Here is a 24,396-nt window from a genome sequence, read left to right as displayed (position 1 = left end):
CCACAGACAGAGCTAACGACTAGCTAGTGAACATTGTGGAGCTTTTAGCATCTAAAAAGCCAGATATGTGCCTCAGGAATTGGTGAAATGGAGCAAAAAGGAGTGTGTATATGGGACTTACATTCGCCAGGTGGTCAGAATCACCACTCAAAATAAATTCTACTGTTGTTCTTAGTGTCTGTTGAATGTGTAAATTAGGCAACTGCTGGCTAACACATTAGCCACGACAACCTTTAGGTGATAATACGACTAATTGTGCTGTCCCCAAGCAACCAAAAGTTATCAGTCATTCTCCTTGTTTCTACCTACAGTGAGACCTGAAATACAAACTCTTATGTATATTTAATGTATATACATAACCTTTATGTTATCGGTCCGTTAACGTGTTCCTGTGGATATGTTTGAAGCATCTTCCACACACATTTTTGAGAACTTGGTTTGACAAATGAGAACCATTGTCTGCAAAACGTGTCTCCATAAAGCCGAGCCCTGAGGGGGAGAGTTAGAGAGCGAGGAGGAAGAGGGTAGTGAACAAAGCAGAAGGGATTAGCTCCAGTTTTAATTCCGATGGTGAGTCCAGCTGCTGTTTTTTTTTTTTTTTTCTTCCTTCTCTTCTTCCCTCCATCCTTTTTGCTCTCCCGGTTTCTCTTTCTTTCTCTCTCTCTCTCTTTCTCCTTTTCTGTTTGTCTCTTTCCTTTGGCAACTGCTGTTTTTTCCGCTGCCCTTAAACCCGGGGCCAGGAAGTGTGTCCATGGAGACGGCAGGAAGTAAAGCTTGGCTGGTCAGTCACAGCCAGGTCTCCATGGAACGCAACACACTGTCTGCAGCTCTTTACAATATCTTGTTTTCTCCTTCATCCGAACCCTTAGATGGTCTTCATTGTTGCATTTCAGATCTGTTTTTTGTTTATTTTGTATTATAAATTCCAATATAGTAATAATTTCATCCCATTTTTCTTATTTTGTTATGGATCACAGAGGAAAGACTAGAGGAAGATGCACTCGTGTGTTTTGTTCGCTCACTCAGGTTTTACTGAGTGTCATGATGCTTTACGCGTGCATGAATTTGCTCATATGTTAGCGCACATGTGTATGAGAAAGACAGCATCTGCTTTTACTAATGAATCATTCACCGTCTGTGCAGAGCACCATGTTTTGCTCAACCTTTCCACTTCTGAGCACCAAATCCAAGGCTCTTTTCATTCTTTAACATGCATTCACACTCACATTTTCTCTTTTTTTTTTTTTTTGCATTCATTCCTGTGTTCACGCAGTTCACTTCGATTTAGTTGCTGAAAATCTCCTGTGGTCTTTTCTCTCTCTCTCTCTGTGTCTCTCTCTCTGTCTCTCTCTCTTTCGTTGACCTTTACCCTCTGGCTTCACGCAAGCTTGTGCCAAAAAATGAGCGGTATCTGTATGCAGGACACATCTACACGGTGCCCACAGTGTATGTGTGTGTGTGTGTTGTGTGGTTTTTTGTTGTTTTTTTTTTGTTTGTGTGTCACTTGGGAGGATTGATTGTTTCGGCTGCCTACACAAACTCCTCACCAATGTTGTTCTTCTATAGCCGGGAGAGAAAACGAGAGGGAGGAAAATACATACATGTGAACAGATAAATACACACATGTAGTCGTAATGGCATATGTGGTTACATGAAGTAAACAAATACAAATATTATTATGCACATGCATGAAAACTGCGTAGTTTAATGAGCTCATAAACTACCGGAAATGAATTTGTATCTATATGAATACCAATTTTCACGCACAGAAAAGTGCAACAATAAATCAGCCTCATTAAAAAGTACATCATGTAAAATTCACAAGTAAATTTGATGATTTCTATGATGGAAGCTAGAACTTTAAAGGGTCAGTTCACCCAAATTTTTCAATGATGTGAACATGATGAATTATCTCAAAACCTGGGCAAATATAACCAAAATGTGGGTAGATACCACTAGAAATAAATGTGGGGTTTTTTTGGGTGAAATGATCCTTTATACACTTGTAAACTCCCAACTAAATCCACTTCTGTCACAATCCTGCTATACCTTAAGAGCAGGAAAATAAATCCAAAAATGCTCTCCATAGAAAAAATCTGTGAAATAGTCCTTGTTGCATACTTTTTTCAAAGAACAAATTAAACAAAAATCTTTCAGTTTTCAACATTAACCCTCCTCAGAGAGCACAAAGCTTCAATCACTTCTCCGTTCAGCATATAATGATGTTTCATTCAGGGTGAAGATGGGATTGTTTGACCGAAGCCGATGGAATGGAAAGATTTATTCTTTGAAGAATGTCCTAGATTCAATTTATTTGCCTTATTGTGTATAAAAATGTTGGCTTTTACACAACACTTTGAAGCATTATTGACTGAGAGGAGAGACCACTTGCATAGTAACAGTAACTGCTGAGGATTTAAAGGACAAGGCTGGCATTATTCTATATTTCTCTTGACAAAAACAATCTCATCTGAAGGTCCTCATGGAAATGCGTGTTCAAATTCACTTTCAGTTCATTCTTTCGGTAAGAATAGTGTTCTGCCTATTTGAGATTGAAAATTTCTTACTGTCAATGAAAGGCTGTTTACGTGTTAGTCTGTCTCTCAGTACTTTCATGCAGTTCCTTAAATGCAGTCATTCATCTTTATCTGTGGCTAAAGTTGGAGTTTCTTCCTCTTTTTGTTCTCTCTTCTACTTTTAAACCAAAGGTTTACAAACAAAAGTCACTACTCTTGCTGTCACATTCAAAAAAACACATTTCTTTTGTTTATTTTACAACCAAACTGGCAGGTGTGAAATGCATCAGATTTTTTTCTTGAGAAAGCTCTACCTGACAACAACTGTTTAAATTTGCAAAGATAAAAGTTTATTAGAAAGAAACGAGCAAAACTGGCATTTATTTATATGAAAATGACACAGATATTGGCTGAAATATCAAGTTTGGTAAAAAGCATTCATTAACATGCACAGAAGACAAATCAAAAAAATATGAGAGAAAGGGGCGGTTAAAAAATGAAAGAGAAAACTGATGGATTGTTTAAAAAAAAAAGATGAAGATATTTGAATTAACAGCACTATTTTTACACACAGCAAATCTTCTTTTCTCCTCAATGAAAAATGGGCCAGTGGCCTATATTCTCCGGCGCTTCACTGCTTCTCCCGCAGATTAGCGCTTCCTCCTTTCCTCCGTTTCTCTCTCTCTCTCTCCCGCTCTCTCTCGCTCTGGGCTTTTGAACTGATAAGTGCTGGCAGTACTCGCTGCCTCATTGGACACAAGGCCGTCTGTAAGGACGAGGACCGAGCCTCCTTCTCTCTGTCCCTCTCTGCGCCGTCATCTATCCCCCTCTCATCCCTCTTTTTTTCCCCCCTCCAATCCCATAATCCCATGCACTGTATCAGTCCCCCCCACCCCCCCACCCCCCCTCTCTTCGCTGTCCAGGCCTGCGGTGTGATCGGGAAGGGAGCGGTGAGGCAACATGACCGACCGGACGAGGGTTAATCCTGTGGTAATGTGCAGGGAATCTCTCCCAAATGCTAAAACAAACAGGGGAGAAAGAGAGAAAACAAACAGATACCGAAATAGGGTGAGGAGGAGAGAGCAAGCGAGCAAATCAGTTGAAAGAGGGGAAAGACAGGAGGGATGGTGTTACACAAAGTGTTTTATTTGGCGAGTGTGCACGGACAGTTCTCCGCAAGAGAGACATCAAAGTAAGATTAACGGTCAGAAATCAATTCTAATGTTTCCTGGCAGCAAGACGCTCCTGTGACGATGACGACTTCAAAGCCTGCCCTGTGTATGCGCCATAAAAGAGCTTGAAAGAGTAGTTATGAAGAATGAAAGTGAAAAGCGGCGTCACTGTGGTGATGATGAAGAGAGAAACCGAGACAAAGAGGGGAGGAAGGAGCGGCGTTACTCGAGAATGATGTGGATGTCAAGAGGGGGCGGATGGCACAACCTTGGAGCATTGCGTTTGACCTTTTCCATGACAGGATTGTATTTTAATTTGCCTGTGAATGCGTGTACCAGATGGCAGTGCTACACGCACTTAGCAGCGAGAAATGACATGCTGTACAAGCGACATAAATGTCATCTTCATTTTAAATCCACATTGCTTGCATTTTGCAAAACGTAACATCTGCTGTTGATGGCCAAAAGTCTCCCAGAGTGCTTCACCATTAGCAGACTGACTTAACTGGGAGCTCATCATGGATATGACACAAACATAGCAGTGCTTAATCCATCATTATGTTGATGTAGTCCACCTTGGTGCTTTTTTTTTTATTGCACTTGGTTCATTTATTCAGTAGTGGCGGGATAATCTTTAGACAGAAGGTCTGCAACACCTAGAAACGAAACAGGAACCAAAATAAGCACAAATAGAGAATCTAAACTGAAACGGCTCCCAACCGCCTCAGTAAAAACGAAAAAGGAGGCACAGTTGCATGCTAGCAGCGTGGTGTCATTCTGTAGCCCAGCAGGATGCCGCAGTGTAGCAGCGGTGGATAAGAGCTGAGTTACACGGCGATGTGCAGCGAGGGCTAGTCGGTTCCCGCCGCGACTGGCCGCCGTCTGCGGGGGGCATCTGTTTGTTGTTTTGCTATCGGACAGACACCTGCAGAGAGGCAGCTTGGCTCGCTTCAAAGCCTGTGGCATTGAGCGCTGATCAATGTCTGACTGGTGCTTGGGAGGCGGTCAGATTATGCAGTGGTTTACACATGCTGTGGCATACAGAATACTGTATGTGATTTGCATTGTTTTGTTGTTACATTTTGTGTATTGACTGCAATAGTTTACCCTAATCCATATAAGAGTGAAAAAATACCACAAGACAATACCCAAAACAGTTCAACAGCACCTCAAACTACAGCCTCCAAAATGACCACCTCTCAACAACAGATTAAATAAAAACTGAGCATTATAACCGACATGAAGGTTGAATTTATTGCTTTTGTATTATAGTGAATTATCTACATTATGTGGACCTAATAAACTGGCAAGTGAGTGCATTATTATCTTTTATGTTGACATATTTGTGAAGCGTTCCCTTTTGCACATCCATCAGACACGGAGCAACATTAGCATGTATTTGTAGTCGTGTTTCAGGCCACTTGATGAATGCAAGTCCCATATTCACTCTGCTTTTAGCTCTGTTTTGGTTTCCATCATCTACTGAGAAACGTATGCGGCTCTTTAGCCACTACATGCTCCACTATGCTCACCAGCTTGTCGCTACGTCTGTCTGCCTGCCATTTGGTGCTCGACAGGTACCGTAGAAAGCCTCTTCTCTGAAAGCTGGAAACAACGCCACGAGAGTGGTGAGAGTGAACCAAAACATTAAAGTTGCGTCAAGCTCTGTAGAGCTGAGGAGAAAATGCAGAATCGGGAGCCAATTCTCTGTGCACACTACGAACAACCACTTTCACATACAAGTAGCCATGTGATCAATTGTAGATACAAAAATATTGATTATAGCAGCTTTAAGACAAAAAGATGAAACATATTTAATGGCACATTATGAACAGAAAGATCCTTTTTAAAATGTGAAGTTATAGAGGTTATAGTTAAGTTATAGATGATGATATATATGTGCACTGCCTGCTGCATTATGATTGCTGTGCATGTATTAAAGTAGAGGGGAACACTAGCACTCATGGAAAGAATACTTATAAATAAACAGCTGATAGTTTGTACTGTAAACTGTCAGCTTTAACATATTAACAGTCTTTTCTTGGCCGCACAGACTTGATAAATGTAATACATGCATTAAAAGTGTGAATGCTGCTATCTCTGTATGCCTTTGCCATTACTTATTGTCACTAAAACTCTGCTGCATTAGGCAACAGTCCAATAGTAACAGAAGGATGGGGGACAAATATGTACATAAATTTAAACTCAACTTAGCATCAGTAACAGCTACTGAGTTTCTTTCTAGATTGTAGAGTTGTTTTAACCAAATTCCTTTGCTTTTAAAGATTTTTTACAGTGGGTTTTATATTGATTTTAGTAGAAATCTGCAAACAAAAAACAAACAAAGCAGAGCATGTGGGATGAAGTCAGTCCTTGAAAGAAAAAGGTAATTAGTTACACACTCAGAGATGCAAAATTATATCTGTGGTTGGGTAGGAGAGACTTCTGACCTGAGATTTTGGAGGCGGACATTTGCTTCGACCTGCAACTGTGAGCTCTTCTGCCTCCCACTCTCTGATCCCTCACCTCCTGCTGCTCCTGCAAGACTGCAGATATATTCTCAGAGACTGTATACTGCAGTTAGAGAGTTAGAGATATAGTATAGAGAAAGAGGGAAACACAGTATGAGAGAAAGAGATTTAAGATCACTCAAAAAAAACTGAAAAAACATGGTATGTTTTAAAGTAACATTGCCTGAAATAATGAAAGATGACATCAGGTAATTACATAATTTTTTCGCTTGTTTTTTTTTTTTTTGTATTTTTGGAATAAGAGCTATGCTGATTGAGAATAGACATTGCCATACATGGAGAGCCGAGCAGATTTTTGTAAAGTCGAGGTGAGATTCATGAGAGATTTTAAGATGGAGAGTGGGCAGGACTCCTACTCTCTGCCTCTCAGCCCATCTGAGTAAAACAGAAAAATAGAGAGAGAGAGAGAGAGAGAGAGAGGAGGGAGGTTCTGAAAGGCCAGAGTATATTTAATGAGAGATTTAATGAAGGAGATGGAGACTAACTGCTTGTACTCTCTGCTTGCTGGAGTGAAACATGAAGGAACAGGACAGAAGCAGACAAAGAATGAGGAGAAAGAATTAAGAGTATTTAATGATGCGACGTAAAGCATTTTAACATACTAGAGTAGTTTTGACTCTTCGGTGCAGTGTTGTATTCTCTGTTGTGCGTGTCAGGGTTTGAGATTAATTTGCTGGATTGTTTTATAGCACAAAACAAGAAGAGGAAACTCTTCTGTAGCACAAACATACCCAGAGTTATGCCAGCAAAAGGAAAGGAAGCAACTGGTTTTATGGGAAATTGGCAGTGACTAGTTGTTTATTTAATTAGTAAAATGACAGAAAATTAATCTTAAACAATTTTAATGATCTCTGTTTTGAAACTTCTCCAATGTTTTTCTGTTTTATATCATTGCTTCTCGAATATCTTTGATTCAATATTTTAATAATAATTATAATTAATTATTTGAAGATGTGCCATTAGACTAAATTGTGATTTGTTTTAGTGTTTTATGGTATTTGATGGACTACACAATCAATAAATTAAGTAAAAATTAATTGATAATGATAATCATCAGTTGTTGCAATCCTATATTTTACTTTTCTTACAGTAACTAAGGAGTCCTCATCAACTTGTCAAAAATATGTTAATGCTTGCTACACTAGAACCTTGAAACAATATTATTTATATTTCATCATGTTTTATTAAGTGTTTTTAATGTTTTATATGTGCTTTAGTCCACAAACAGTCCACAGCAAAAGCATGAGTTAGTCACAGTGTGGCAACGTCATCCCCAACATATGTAATATATAATGACTACCGACTGAATAAACTACAGTAAGAAACAACCATCACAGCAAAATGTTATTTTAAAAGTTATTTCTTCTCAAAACATTATTAATTATGTAATTAATGTACTCTGAAAAGAAAAAAGCAGATTATTATTATTTTAATGAAAGTTAGTTATTTTTCATAATGTGTAAATAGAAAATATATACTTTACTTTAATGCAAATTGCAGCTTTTATCTTAAGTACAATCTTTCCAAAAAGCTTTCAAAATGGCTGACAAAGTGCCCCTACCCCCCCAATAGTGTGTGATACTCTAAATTAGGACCCATGGCAAACATGAACTCAATAAATAGTTAAATCTATTAAAACTTCTCAGGCAGAATTGGGTGCTTTTGACTGGGGTCCCCCAGGACCCTATTTTTAAAAAGCACTAATTAAAACAAACAGAAAACAATGAGATGAAGTCATGAGGAACAAATTGATTGACAAAGCCATAAAAAATTGGAATGACAGAATAAAGCACCTGTGAGATATGACAAAAGTAAACCTCTGGGGTCTGCGGGTACCCCAGTTGGTAGGATTAAGGTTAAACCAATCCAGCAACATCAAATGTCAACAGTGTAGTTGTTACTGAATTTAAACACATGCAAAACTCTTCTCCAGTGCACCATGCTTTATTCATCAAAGGTTTTCAGTGATCTTGCATTCATCATGGTTGTGGTTGAAGCTTTAAGTTTGTAAGATATCAATGAGCCTCCTATTAGCTTCAGCTGAACTTTAGACTGTATTTTTACACAGAAGGAGGACTAATAACTGTTGGGTATGTGAGTATTATGTTATGATAGACTTAAAAAAAATGTGAACCTATTCTTTGAGTATTTTTTACCTTAATGTGCAGTATAATCACAAAGAGTATGTATGAATAAAAGCTGAGTTAGAAGAGCAGGAGAAAGACTTATGAAGACCAAAGGACGATATCTGAGGGGAAGGAGGGATGGAGTGGAAGTTAGAGAGGAAAAAAAGAAGAGAGCTGTCATAGGAAAACCAGACGCACAAAGTCTGGATGTATTATATGGAAAACAACACAACAGAGTCTGTTCCTCTTTCCAGATCTCTGACAGAGAGATTTTTGAGCTGCTATCCCGGTGGTTTGGTTGCCATGGTGAAATCTAAAGGCTTGTCTTCATGCTGAAGTCCAGCATAGTGTGTGCGTGTGTGTGTGTGTGTGTGTGTGTGTGTGTGTGTGTGTGGTCCAGGTATTCCTCATGTTGTGGGGACTTGCTGCCCTTATGGGGACAAAAAGCAAGTCCCCTTAATGTAAATCATTCATTTTAGGATGAAAACTAGGTTTAAAGTTAAGGTTAGTTTAGGGTTATGTTAAGGTTAGGGTAAGGGTTATATTAAGGTTAGTTAAGGGTTATGTTAAGGTTAGGGTAAGGGTTATATTAAGGTTAGTTTAGGTTTATGTTAAAGTTAGGGTAAGGGTTATATTAAGGTTAGTTAAGGGTTATGTTAAGGTTAGGGTAAGGGTTCGGGTTAAGCATGTGGTGGTTATGGTTAAGGTTAGGATAAGTCTCCAGGAAATGAATGCAAGTCAATGTAACGTCCTGTGAAGTGATGGAAACATGACTGTGTGTGTGTGTGTGTGTGTGTGTGTGTGTGTGTGTGTGTGTGTCTTTGATAAAAAGAAAGACAGAGGAGAAAGAGTTGCGTAGTGTGCGAGCAGCGTCTATTGATCATATGACTGTCACAATGTGGCAGTCAAGAGATCAGCACCCTCATATAGTCTCTTTGTACTCACTCATGTATTTGTGTGTGTGTGTGTGTGTGTGTGTGTGTGTGTGTTGCACTGTGTGAACCACAGAAGATGTTGTTAATAACAAAATGAAATGTTTCAGTATAGCAAATAGACAAAAATTCTGTGATAATTATGTGTAGAAAATAAAGTCTCCACATGTGTCGTTTGTGTGCGTCAGTCATCCTAGTGGGGGCTTTTATTCTGAAAGGGGGAGCAGGGGGGGTGCGAATTGAGGTGAGGAAGGGAGGGGGGGGTCTCTGCCCTGTCGCTAGGTAACAGTCTCCAGGCCTAAAGGCAAAGCCAGGCCTGGTCTCCATGGCAACGTCATCAGTGTGGAGGGTGAATGGAGTTTTGGTGGTTGTGGTATGTATGTACATGTATGAATATGTATGTGTGTGTGTGTTTATGTGCGTGCGTGTGTGTGTGTGTTTATGTGCGTGTGTGTGTGTTTATGTGCGCGTGTGTGTGTGTGTATGCCCTCAACAAAGAGAAACACTTAGCAGGTTGAGTATCTGTGCAATTGAAATGGGACTGAGAATGATGAAAGTGTTATGAAATATGAGGGGTGTAATGGAAAATAAAATAATAGATTTGATCTCTGTAAAGTGCACGAGGAATCAGTAGATATCGTCACAGCTTTCAGACGAAGGTAACTGACATTATTTTTATTTGCACACACTCTGCCTCAGGACTGCTTTCGTGTATTTGACAGAATATATGGATCGACTGCTGCTGTGTCTACTCAGCATACAAGTGTGGCTGTATGTGCCTTCATTCTGTGTGCACATGCTCTTGCACGTTTATAAAAACCCCTTCCAATCAGACATGGAGATAAAGAATGGCATGAGTGAAAGGACTGAACCGAAAAAAAAAAAAAAGATGAGAGGAGTAAAAATGAAGAAGGAAGGGGGAGAAAAAGAGCAACTGAGGGAGAACAGGGGGTCTTGTTTGGATGGATAATGGCCTGACCGCACAATGTAAAGCAGACTATGGTGGAGATGGTGGTGGTGGGGGTTAACAGTTTAGTCACGGAGTAGAAGTAGAGCTGCTCAGGCCAGCGTTGGCATCCATTAATGCCATGCAAACTGTGGAAGTTAATTAATGACAAAACTACTAACACTGTTCAACTCTAGACCAGGAAGAGAGAGCAGGGAATCATTGGCTTGCTCGTTTCAATTTTACTGGGGACATATCATGCTTTTTGTGATTTTTATACTGTTATAATGTCAGATGTCTGCGCTAAACATGGTCAAAGGTCCAAAATATGAGATGAACGTATGTAAAAAGGCTCCCTGCAAGTCAATAGACAGGGCTCAACCCTGTCGCTTCATTTGTGATGTTTCCTCTACTTCCTTCTCATGATGACATCAGATTGTTTGTACATGACCACAAACGGCCATCCTTTCTATAGTCTTTGTTGCTAAGGTTGTTTCACAGGTTGTTTGCGTTGTCCACTCTCATATCTACAGATAGTAGATAGTTAAGAAGTTTCCATTTTGAGTAAAGAACAAGAAAGAATTGTAAAATCATGCTACTGTAGTTTGTTTACATAACCTCCGGAGCCACCGGAAGTCAGCTGAGATGCAGCTTCTGAGAGCTAACCAATCAGAACAGAGTGGGCTCATCAGGAGGGGGGCCTTAAAGAGACAGGAGCTGAAACGACCTGTTGCAGCCAGAGGCTGAACTGCATAAAGGACCTGTATAAGATAAATATGGAGTTTTTTGAGTTGTGACTCATGCAAAGATATTCCAGTAAAGTATAAACCCTTTAATCAGTACAGCTGTCTACACAGGTTGCATAACAGGTTGCGTTTTACTTTGCACATAACCGCAGTGAAAACAGGTGACCTACTCAGTACGGTGCCTGAACACATCCTGTGTAGACACTGATGGAAGGCTGAAGCTGATGTTGTGAATCTGATGTGCAAGCAAAATGCAAACTGCAAGTCAAAGCCTCAATCTTTAATTGGCTCTCATTTGAAATGTGCTTTTTTTTAAAAAAAAAAAGAACTTGCACAGGCTTTGCTATGTGAAACTCAGCTCCTTTGACTTATGTTTCTGCTTGCAACTGGAAAACAAAACTGTTGGCTTATTTTTTTTTTCTTCTGTACTGCAATGCAGCAGTGCAAGCTAGCCAATCACAGCTCATACTGAAACAAAAACGGGGCAGGGTTATTGAAGTGTAGCATAACTAGGTTTGATTGAGCAGCAGGGATTCTTGTGCACACAGGTTTCAAAGTTGCACAGTTTGGTGCATTGCTCACATGCAATACAAAAATACTTGAAAAGATTTGAACTGCAAAAAACACAAAATACAAAAATACTCACAGTTGCCCAATATGGAAAGAGAAACCCATAAGAGCAAAGAGATTTCCAACTGAGCACGCACAAACAAAATTTAGATTTTTCACCTAAAACTTCAAACATATTGACTGCAACTTGAATTTATTTACTACTCAACCAAATGTTTTGTCACTATAAAACTTCCATATGTAACCAAACACACAGTATTAATGATACATACTCAGGGGCTAGTTAAAAACATATTAATAATCATGGAGTGTGATTCAATCAGGCATTTATTAAACAGATTACATTTGGATGATTGAAAGCATCAGCAATACAGTAGCATGCATCTCTCTATCTTAGCTTCTCCGGTTATTCAGTAGTTTTTTCCAGCGTGTGTGTGTGTGTGTGTCTCCCTTGTTCATTTTCTGCTTTGTTCTTGTCCCAGAAACCTGTTTTTTTTTCTTTGTCTCAGTTATTTTTTATTGTTGAAATTCCTTGAACAATTTTAATATAAAGCTAAATTTGATTTTGTTATTAGAATTTCAGTGGCAAATCTCTCTCTCTCCCTCTCTCCCTATCTCTCTCTCTCTCTCACACACATACACACACACACACACACACACACACACACACAGAAAGAGAGAGGCAGCAGAGACAGAGGAACAAGCAGACAAAAGCATGTTTGTGTTCATGAGAATGTGATGCACAGTGGGTCTCTATGTATGGAAGCAGTGTCAGGCTCGTCCCAGAGAGAGAGAGAGCAGAGAGCGGGAGGAGGCAGAGGGGGTGGAGGGTGACGGGAGGGGGGGGGGGGGGGGGGGGGGGGCAGTAGGGTGAGGGGATTTCACAGACTCTTTTACTTACAGCAGGACTACACTATCTCAGATAAATTCAAAAATACATCTTTCTGTTCCTGTTTTGGCCTTATTTTGAAGAAGCAAACTAACTTTCTTTAGCCTCTGACTCACAATATGTGCATTTTTTTACCATTACAGTTGATGCCGCAAGTCAGGTGGTTTCATTCATTGTCATATTTTTTCTGTGTCTGTTGTCAGGTGACCGCACAAATACAATTACAGTGATTTGGCAGAGAGTTTAATACAGCTGCTAAGGAATTACTGTTTGCCTTGGTCAAAGGGAATGACTCATTTATGACCCACAGACACTCTATTCTGAGAAGTAATACTCACTTAGGTTTTCATCTAATAGCAGCAACAAAGATACGTGTCATTGAGAAAACTTGTGCTGTGTATGGAAGCCCATTTCAGCAAAAAACAAACCAAAACAAAAAAAAAAAAGGATCTCCTAACAAAACATATAATAAACAAAAACACTTGCTTCTTTATATTTATCTGACAACAGCAACGGAAAGACCTGTCAGTGAAGACACCTGCATTGTGTATGGAAGCCGATTTCTGCAAAAAAAAAAAAAAAAAAAAAAAGATTAAAGAAATCCTCATTTAGTTTTCCCTACAATTGGAGATACTAAGTTATAATTATGACAAAGTTTCTATATTACAAGTTTTTAATATATTTCTTAATTATTTAATTAATAATTGAATTATATTTTTAAAAAAAAGATTAGTTTGAGTTAAAAATAAAAAAAAAAAATAGCATGGATAACAGTTAAGGGTCTTTGCATACCTGTCGCAGTTTAGGGGACTATCCCAGCCTCACATGGCTAGAAGCTAACTGAGACTGAAAATGACTTTATGCACTAATCTGAGGTCTTGATTTGTGTTATTTGACAACATATCTCTGGTTGAAATAGCAATGGGAGTCCACTGATCTAGTATTTGGATTCTACTTTGTTCAGTCTGTTCCAGCTATGTAACTGGGTAGTTAATGATAACTAGCAGACTGTTTGCACATAAGAAACACAAGGAACAGTGAGAGGTAGTTGAATGAATGAGCTAACCTTGAATTTCTACACTGTTGTTCTAGCTCAACTATTTCCACATGTACGCCTTAAAAGTATATTTTAATGTTTTAATCATGTTTTAGTCTTACTGTATTTTGCAGGTAAAATAATCAACAAAAATTGTAAATCATCCTCAAGGTTTTATTTCTATGGAAACTCCATCAAAACAAAACAAAAAAGTGTGGCATACGGCCAAGACTGACTATTTTAACAGAACCAGCTTTATTTCGTGGATGAGAAAGAGTTAAAGGTGGCAGGGAGAGGGAGCGTTGTGAGGGAGGTGGTGGGAGAGAAACACTAAATGTAGCCACTCTATCCATTGTTGTTTTTTTCCCCCCTTCTCTCCTAAAAGTACACAAAAGTAGCGCCAGTCCATTGTGGTGCAAAACAGAGAGCAGGCAGGGCGACCTGGGTCGAGAGAGGAGGCACAGGGACCAACACACACACACACATTCATTCTTTCAGTCTGCCTCCCTCTGGCACACACACACACACACACACACGAAGCGCACAAACACACATTCACTTGAGTGCACACAAATACATGCAAACTTGCACACTCACAATTCACAAACTAGCAGTTGGAGACAGGAGGCGCGCGCACACACACACACACACACACACACACACACATACACACACACACACACAGTATTCAGACCCTCGTTGTGTTCATTCGCGTTAAGGTGCATATCCCTGCTCTCTCCCACGCAGCGCTTTGTGTTGATTGAGCAAGTTGCTCTGGTTAGAGAGGAGATGAATGTGACATTTAAGACTGAAATAACACACACACTCTCACACTCTCTCTCTCTCTCTCTCTCTCTCACACACACACACACACACACACACACACACACACACATGCACAGTAAAAGCGCTCCGTCATCATTGTACTCTGAGACTCTGAGGCTGAGATCGTGGATCAGACAAAACCAAACCAAATGCTACCATTAGCCATTAGAGAAGAGGTAAACAAATATAACCTTAAACCAGCATCTGGGACAGTTACATTAGCTCTCGTATCTGCTCCTGTATGCTGCATCGTCCCATATGTCACATGCTGATTTGTCATTGTTTGTCAGTACAGCATCTAGACTTATTTATTTGTGTCATTTAAAGGAAATGTAAAGAAATGGAGCCGGTTAACAGCTCAAAAAGCTTATTTTGCTTTCTGATGGATTCAGAAAGTCTTATTTTTTTCCATTATTAAAGATACTAGTCTGTCATATTTTATTTTAGGTAGAAATTATGACAAATTAAAGCTGCTGCTCAGATATAAAGTATCATCTCCTATCCATATGCTCCCATGAGCAGGCTGAAGATGATTAAGCCAAGACAGTGCCTCTACACCACGAGACGCTCATGCTTTAATAAGCTAAGCGTAGCTAATGCTCCATAGCGAATGGGGGCCCTCTGGTGGTAGCTGCAGGTAATGGCAGCTATGTTATATAGGTCACCACACTCATCACAGAGCTCTTCTGGGCTTTCTGTACGGCGTGTTTATCTGTGATGAGACTGAAGGGATCAGAAGCAGACAGAGCCTCGTGCCAGTGCCCATGATGCACTGCACTGAGCGGCAGCCTCTCGCCAGCTGCATGGATGCCAGGGATTGGGGGCTGGGGCTGCTGTGTGTGACACAGAAAGAGATAAACAAAAAAACAACAGTACAGCGTTAAGATGCACGTTTGCTGTTATAGTAAGCTTATGTTTCGTGGTGTACAGGCAAACAGGGAGACCGTCCTGCAACTTGTATCCCTCCTCAAAGTTACTGAAGGAGCAGGACACCGGACTCCGTTCAATGCAGATTTTCAGGTGACCTCAATCATTTCCAACATAAACCGCTGTCTCACTAAACTCACTGAGGACTGCGTAAAATCTGGGAAATCCAGAGGCAGCCATTTGATTGGCTGTGAGGTTGAAAATGCTGGAAACAGCACCTACAGTTGGTTTTTGGTTTGGTTTGCTCTGTCGCCCTTTTCTAGACAACTTTTATCCTTTAATTTCTTGAGACCTCCATCATCTTGCTACCCATGGTTACACGTGAAGCTGACCTCTGACCTCTCTTTTGGGAGGCAGCAAATAATATCATTTTCTATAATCTTGACAGTAATATTCATTAGCTCCTGTCTTTCAAGAACAAGGAATCTAAATATACAGTTAATAGATTATAGCATGTGCTTATCTTTTTATTAATTTTTGGCTTTGGCAGTACGTTCAGCATCTGCTACCATGACAATATTCTGAATATATCATCACCAGTACCAGTAAAAACAAAATAATGAATGTGCCAAAACAACAAAGTTATTAAGTGAGGATTTTAAAAATATCAGCTGCACTTCTTTTCATGCTTCCCATTGTGGAAATCCACATGTATAAATGCATATTAGTGATAATCTGGATATGAAAACATATGAACAACTCGACCCAGATTATGTTAATAACCGAGATAAGCCGCAATCTGAAACACCGTGTGCATGAACTGTAAACGCCTGTGTTTGCCTCTCGATGTATTTTCTTAGCTGCTTCTAAACTGACACAGCTGAACAGAGCAGACGGCCTCACAACATGTCTGAATCACTCTGTCTGTTTTTCTGTCTCTCTTTCACTGTGGTTTCTTCAGTTCCTCACTGGCTGCCTGCTTCTGAACAACAACTCGCATGCCAACACACGTACTCCTACACACACACACACACACACACATACACACACAGAAAGACAAATACCCAGTCTTTGTGAGGAGAACCTAAACCCTGCGATCTTAACAAAACTCATTCCTTAATGCTAGCCCGATCCTCAACCGCTACATGCCCCTACGGTGAATCGTCCAACCACTTTTCCCATTCCAGCTTGAAATGTGACCTTGAAGTATCTCTTTGAAGAAGTAAAAGCCAATTAAAATGACTTCTGTGGCAAAAATGTTCCTCCAAAAGTCAGTAATTCAAACAGGTAAAATGACGCACTGGCACCACAAAACATTTCTTTTCAGTTAGTTGTTGGAGTCGCTGGTGTCGTTAAGAGTTATGACGCTTTTACGTATTACATACAGAGCTGTTATCTTTTTCATAAAAGAACTCAATATACAATGCAGGATTGCACAAGAAATTGAGTTGTAGCCCCTTCCACGTTACACACACAATGTGCTTACAAATATTAAGATATTTTAATTAGAATAGAATAGAAACAATCAATTTGGCAATAAAACAGAATCAAGTATATTAAGTAAAACTAAAGGAAGAAATTAAAAAGGAAAAACTATTAATTATACAAGGAATATACAGTTGTACAAATAGTGTGTGTGTGTCTATATATATATATATATATTTACCGACAACGTTTTACAATATGTGTAAAATAAATGTAATATTTAAGCTTTAGTGCAAAAAATGTTTACAGTTATGTGTAGACATGTAAACGTGACTATCCTCCATCACACAAAATAAACTATGACTTTTTTTTCTTCAGTTAGTCCACTAGAGGGAGGCAGAGAGCTATATAAGTTTCCATTATAGCTTGAGCTGATTTGATGAAAAGCAACTTCCCAGAACTTGTGTTTTTTTCCCCCCCTCTCTTCCCTTTCATTTCTTCCTCTCTCACCCACTTATAATGCCAGGTCATACAACTTCCAAGACCACTGGACATACACCAGACGTACATCTTTGAAAACAAGTCAAATACAGACAAATCTTTCATTCTTTTAAAAAAGGCTCAGTAATTTCCTGAAACAGCTGAACACTGTAGGTTTTAGCAAATGTTACTCAAGCAGGAGTAAAAGGGGCGTTTGTTGGGGACTATTTTCAGGCGTGGATTAATACACATTTAGTGTAGTATCTACAAAACAAATGTAACAATATGGCTCACTGATATGTTTTTAATAGTTTTTTGGCAACATTGCCTGTCTATGACACAGTTAACTAAGTCAATACTTTTATTGTTTTGATGTTTTCATTTGTTGACAATAAGAAAAATATAGAATATCGCCAGCAGTATCCTTGAATTGAAGATCTGGCGACCCTTGTCAACACACACTTGCATGAATAATTCACATGCAAACTCAAGGAATAACCTGCCACACATTGAGATTTTTCATAAAATTAAGAAATGAGTTGTACATTTTGTTTTCCCCTCTAGTAAAAAAAGGCAGTGGATAATAAATAACATGTTTTTCCATGTTTCCATGCTGATTGCTGAGTCCTCTGAGTGCATAGATCCCCCCTGTGGGACGTTCTTAATTAAGGTGCAATAACTTGTTTTGTCCTGTCTTACAACTTTCTACGAAAATCAAAAAAAAGAAAAGGACTGACCTGTTTAAATATTCTGTTCTTAGTGTCTTTTCCATCCCACTATGACAGTATGCTATTGTCATTAGCTAAAATTTCCTGTTTTCCACTCTAGAGTCTGGGAAGTAGGTGGGCTGTTTGCACACTGAGCAATTTAAGATCTCATGGATATTTTGTTCTGTTTTGTTCTGTTTCTGTTGCCTGGCTCTGACGTCCTCTTTATTTTAGTCAGTGTATCTTACTGTTTTTCCTTCTCTCCTCTCTCTCTGCCTCTGACCAGACCATGGCGGAGTACAGCTCTCTGCTCAGCGATCTGTCTGAAAACATCACCAACGAGGACTTGGAGCAGCTCAAGTCAGCCTGCAAGGAGGACATCCCTGAGGACCAGAGCAACAACATCACCTCCTCCAAGGAGTGGTTCAGCTACCTGGAGAAGAACGACAAGCTGGCTCAGGGTGAGAGACATAGAGAAACAGATTTATTCTCATTTCCTCACCCATAATTCAATCTCTAAAGCACTTTAAAAAACAGATAATTAAACAGCATGTCATGATATGAACTTGAGGTTTTTTCAGCGAACAGATCCTCTAACAAAACCTCCCATGCAGATAATCTGTCGTACATCGAGCACATCTTCGAGATTTCACGGCGACCGGACCTGCTGACGAGGGTGATCGAGTACCGCACCACCGTGCTCAAGATCTCTGAGGATGACGAGATCGACACCAAGCTCACACGCATCCCCTCTGCCAAGAAATACAAAGGTAACACACTCGAGGTGTTTAATCTCTAGAGCATGTTGGGGTAGGGTTAGATTGATGTATCAGTTTCTTAAAATATCAGGGTAATATTAGCCCTATTTGGACAATACTTTGTGACTTTTCTCACTTTTATGAAGGAGGTTGGTCTGCCAGGCTGCCAAGTTCTGCCATCTAGTGGCTAAACATAAAACTACCTTAATGTTCTCTAAGTCACTGCCTGTTGTTCCTATATTTCTCTATCTTTCTAGTTTCATTATTATTATAATGGCTAATATTGTCAATTCCATCATTTTCTATTTTTTTCTTCTATATCCTTACACACACAACATTCACACATCTACAAATGTACATAGTACAATAAGATAATTCAAATGTATCTGTCCAATTTTTTGTTGTTTCTCCATCTTTTTGCCTTGAATAAGAAACCTGTGGCAGGACTGTCTAGTGCTCAAAAACTCCACAGGATGCTTTTTAAAGGGGACATATCATGCTTGTCATTTTCTGTTATTTGTATACTGCTATGATGTCAGATATCTATGTTAAACAGGATCAAAGCTCCAAAACTTGAGCTGAACGTATGTAAAAAATGCTCCCTGCAAGTCAAAAGCCAGCCCCTGAATGCTTTGTTCAAAGTTACCTCTATTTCCTCCTTATGATGACATCACATTGTTCACACATGCCCAGAAACAGGCATCCGTTCCGTAGCCTTTCTTGCTAAGGTTGTTGCATGTGTTGTTTAAATGTATAGAAGTCTGCTGAGGGGCAGCTGCCGGGACCTGGCCAATCAGAACAGAGTGGGCTCATCAAGGGGGGCCTTAAAGAGACAGGAGCTAAAACAGCCTGTTTCAGACAGAGGCTGAACTGAGGGGCTGCATAAAGAGCCACTATAAGATAAATAAGGAGTTTTCCAGTAGAGCCCCAGAATATAAATATAGACCTGGAAATGTGCATGATATGTCCCCTTTAAGTTGCACGTCGGATATTTATGGGCTGACTATTCCACAGCTTTGGTCCATAATAAGCGCTGCGTTTCTTTGTCTTCACCACTGGAACTTTTAACACTTAATCCTTGAGCTTAAGCCTTGTGAACTAGTAATAAGATTTTAAAATTTATTCTAAGAGACAAAGGTCGAAGAGGATATCATGCGTAGGGTGTGCTCTCTTTTACATGTTTTGGCTACAACTTTCTTTGTTGAAAGTATAGGTTTCTTATGATCTCTCCCTTTCTCTTTCTCTTTCTCACTCTCTTCTCCTCCCCACCCCTTTAAAAGACATCATCCGCCAGCCCTCTGAAGATGAGATCATCAAGTTGGCTCCTCCCCCTAAAAAAGTGTGAGGTCGCGACCCTGAGCCCTGATCTTTGCACCTTGATTTCTTCACGACTGGCACTCCAATCAACCACCGACCAACCGTTTCTGACCAACCCCAACACTCCCCCGCCTCACCCCCATCCCCTTACACACACACATTATACACATGTACACACACACACACATACACACACACACAGACACACATCCTCCTCCTCCCCCCTACCCATCCTGCACTAACACTTGCTGTGACACACAACCGCACAGGCAGCCACCGACCGAGCAACCAATCAGATCGTAGCGATGCAACCTTATCCGCCTTTTACGGAGCTGATGGCAGACGGGAAGAAAAAGGACATTAGAAGAAGAAATCTGGAGACGGACCGACAGTGTGTGTGTGTATGTGTGTCTGTGTGTTTGTGAGGAGAAGAGCGAGAAAGAGAGAGAGCGCCAAAGTTTACCCTCGATTCAAACACTGAGTGGGTCAGTTCAGAATGTGTCTTATCTGTAACACTGTTGAATCTGTGATGCTGTGTTTATGCAAGTGTCCGTTTGTGTGTGTGTGTGTGTGTGTCAGACAAGGTTGTTATTGTTAAAACAAAGACTAAAATCCACCCATGAGGAATATTAAGTTTTAAACTACAAACCCTGCCTCCAAAACTAAACAACAAAATGAAATGGCAAAGATTTCATTTTTTCAGAAATTCTGAAAATGTCAAAATGAAAGCTGACAGGTAACCATAGAAACAATTAAGCTGTGTATGTGGTGTGTATACAGTAGCTTAACTTTGTCTTTTTCTTCACCTCAGATGTGCAAAATGGCCAAATAACCAAAACTGACAGACTGAAAACTACTATCCGGTAATAAAGTGAAACTAAAACCTGTAAAAACATAGTTTACCTGAACAAAAACAAAACAGAAACTGAAGTTTAAACTTAGTGAAAAGAAATCAAAACTAATCTAAACCTCACACCTAAGACTCTGGTTTTTGTTTTAACGTATAGCTGCATATTTGTTCATGTGTATTCCTGATGTTAAAGCCCATATAGTTCATTAGACAATGACACAAGTTGCCATGAGGTCCCTGTGTTCAAAAAACAAATCTTTAAGTCAAACTTAAAGGGCAGGACAGTCACTGTTCCTCAGGTAGAGGCACTGTATGCATTCCCTTTACTCAGATAATTATATCATGTTCCAAGAGCAAAAAAAAAAAGAAAAAAAAAGCCTAATATGTTAGAAAGATATTTAAAGTTGATTTTCATAGGATAAGCCAACAATTGCCTTTAGCTTATAATCTTAACAAAAGTTATTTAGAGAAAATATTTAGATGGGAAAGTTATGGATGTTTGTTGTCCATAGGAGTCTTTTCATCAAGGGGAGCAGTTAGCGGGAAAGTCTGTTGAATGAGCTGGTGAGAGATGTAAATATACAAATAATATATTACAAGACATATAGCAGAAATAATATATTGACCCACAGTGTGTGTGTTCCATAAAGGACACTCACAATTCAACTGTATGTTCAATTTCATAGTACGATTTTCACCCTAATTTCGTCTAATCTGAAATTTTTCATCCATTCGCAGCTTGTGTTTCCCTACTAAGAAATGAAATATACTCGTACATGTACTTAGGAGTACATTACAGAATATAAAATATATTTTCAGAGAGTATATTGGCTATTATATTTACTGTGTGAAAATGTCATGTAGTGTAATACATAAAGAGACAAACACTAAACTTTCTTTCACCCATTCGTTGCCATTTCATTTGTTGCGCAAAAAAAAAAAAAACAACAAAAAACTGACCAGTCTGTGATTTCTCACTGTATGAAAGAGGACAAACGAAGGCCTCCAGATAAATAAAAGACGAAGAAAAATTGCAGATCAAAGTGCAAGAAGGGTGAAAATATCACGGCATGTGATAATAAAACATGCCCTTTAATAAACTGTACATAAGGTAGATTGTGACATGGATCTCTAATGCACACAAAACGCTCATAACCCGCTTGACTATGCCATTCCCGCCATACACAAACACAATAGCTAGCAAGACTGTTGAAACTTAACTATAATAACCGCTCTTTTGAACACTGTGTCTCTTTTTTCCCCGCGATGAAGCCTTAGCACACTTTGTGTTTACCCCGAAATTTTTTCTGAACTGTGAGAGATTGTGCGTGTGAGGCGGTGACGGGCGCTGGCACACGTGTCGAGTTAATCAAAAACGGCTCTCACTTTTAAAGAGAGTAATGCTATTTTTTTTTTTTTTTTCTGAAATTTGCTAAGGACTTCAGTGTAGGTGTGTACAGAATGTCTGTGGGTCTATTTCTGCCCCCCCCCCATCTTTGTCATCCTTAAAGCTGTAGGATCCAAAAATGAACCGACACAATAAATCTATCAGTGTATGACTAGTCATTTCTCCCAGTCCCACCACCTCCCTCCCTCCTTTCCCTCGCCACCACGCTCCACTCCAACCCTAGTGCCAATGACTAAGATTTTTATTTTATTTTTTTTGTAATGCTCGCTGTATATTGTAGTGTTGGACTGATTTGTATCCTATGCATTTACGTCTGTAGGAAAACTCTGCATTGTAACGTATCCTCCCATCAGATCACTTTATCTAAAGAACTGAACTCTTTAAATGTGACGAATCAGGATGTTTGACAAGATCCTGATATTCTTTTTTTTTCTTTTTTTTTTTGCATTTGCATGACGGTTGTGGTGGGCGTGGGAGTGGCACTTGATAAGAGGAATTAACAGTGTTGCGTCATGTTCATTGTTTAAAATTGGAACAAAAAAAAAGAATTTGACCAACTAAACTGTATAACTCACAATGCACTCTTTTGCAAGCATAGTCTTAATAACTAAAATATTCAATAGTTCTTTAATGCCAGCAATTGTACGGCAAGGTTTGATACGGTAGTTTTCAAACAGTGGACATTTCTTCTTTGCATGAAACATTTACTTAATCTAGGCCAGGTCAAGTTTATATAGTATTATAAAGGGAACAGTCCACCCTGAAATACTTAAACATTGAATTTCTGGGGTGATTTGCTAGTCAGTTTTTAGCCACACCAGCGGCTCTAGTAACAGCTTGACAGTGTCTGATTGTCAGTCAGTCAACAACCTTTGGTAGATTGCTATGAACTTTGGTACAGATATCCCTGGTTGACAGACGATATATCCTAATGACTTTGAGCTGTGCTTTGTCCTTTTTTTTAGTGTTGATGAGCAAACGTTAGCTTACAAGCTACATCAAGATGGTGAACATTAGCCTACACCTGCTTAATATCAGCATGTTAGCATTGTCTTGCTAGTTTGTTAGCATGCTGACATTGGAATTTAGCTCAAATGTGTGAAGCCACATCAGAGTTTATGTTTTTTATTGTTGTGCCAGTCCCTTAAAAGAGAAAGGGCACCTTTCACACTCCATATTTGTGCACCAACTTTCAACAGTCATACAGGGAGAAATGAAAATGCAAATCAGCCACAAGGCACGCTTGGTGTGAAAGGCATAACTCTGACTTTTTCCTCAAGTGAAAAAGAAACCCTTTATTGTTCTCTCTACCAGCAGCAATCGTCCCAACTAAAACTGGTTTGTCTGGGTGTTTTCAGAAGTCATCCTGGGAAATGTTGAAAATCACCAACTGAGGTAGAAGCAGAAGAGGAAGCTCAAGGAAAAGGTGATGCATTAAAAAGGTAGCTTGCAATAGATGATATAGTAACAGTGTCAGAGTATTTCTGGGTGGATGTTTCCCTTTAGCATCCACACTAGCCCTCGTCAGGCCAGACCCCAAGTGAAGCGGTGGCTGCCCTCCTATAGCTTTACCTAAGTGAACACAATGTGGGACCGCTGTCACAGAGCTGAACCGAGAGCATTTTGTCAGGCAAATGGAGGCAGTTATACTTACTGCTATGACCTGTGGGTGAAGGCCTTTCCCAGTGTTAAAGTGGATGTGATTATTGGCCATAAATGTTGGATTGCCACCTGCCAATTCCAATGGAGCGCTTTGGTAATTTCACAAACCAAAAGGCAGGATTTTCTTTCCAGATCCTTAGCATGAGTTTCCACTGTTGTACGAGATATCAGCAAAGGAGGATTTGGGCCAATGAATTTTATTTTTCTCTCTCTTTTATTTGCTTTTTGAATAGCAACTCGTGAATTTAGATGTATGTGACCAAGTGACTTTTTTTTTCTCTCTCTCTCTCTGAGAATTTCAGTAGGCAATGGACTCATGTTAGCAGTCGTGTGGTAGTTTGTCAGTAGTTTGACAGTAGGATTGTCCATGCAATATCCATAAACATCAAAAAAAGGAAATCATAAATCCAACTGCCTGGTCCTCTAGATGCTCCTGGTTAAAACTTAACAGTTCATTAAACACCGGAGTGTTTAAAATTCCTGTCAGCATCAAAATGTGGCTGTGCTGCACCCTTTCCCTATTTTTTTTGTTTTTGTTTTTTTAGTTTTTACACCCACTTCCTGATTCCTGCTCCCCTAAAGACAACCCCCATCACTATCACCATGGTAACCATGGCACAGCCCCTCTGACTT

General features: G+C 39.6%; 1 protein-coding gene across 1 annotated transcript in view; it reads left to right on the top strand.

The window, feature by feature from the left end:
- Positions 1-19,994, top strand: part of LOC122973700 (astrocytic phosphoprotein PEA-15) — a 49,512-nt gene extending 29,518 nt beyond the window's left edge. Inside the window, exons 2-4 of the mRNA XM_044341411.1 lie at positions 18,055-18,229; positions 18,383-18,538; positions 19,807-19,994. Of these exons, the coding sequence (XP_044197346.1) occupies positions 18,058-18,229; positions 18,383-18,538; positions 19,807-19,871 (393 nt within the window). The 5' untranslated portion in view covers positions 18,055-18,057 and the 3' untranslated portion in view covers positions 19,872-19,994. The remainder of the gene's footprint in view (positions 1-18,054; positions 18,230-18,382; positions 18,539-19,806) is intronic.
- The last annotated feature ends 4,402 nt before the right edge of the window (positions 19,995-24,396 follow it).

This window comes from Thunnus albacares, chromosome 22 (assembly GCF_914725855.1).
Source record: "Thunnus albacares chromosome 22, fThuAlb1.1, whole genome shotgun sequence".
In the NCBI taxonomy this organism is placed as follows: Eukaryota; Metazoa; Chordata; class Actinopteri; order Scombriformes; family Scombridae; genus Thunnus; species Thunnus albacares.
Note: the sequence above shows the minus strand (reverse complement) of the source record. Positions and strands in the feature narration are given on the sequence as shown.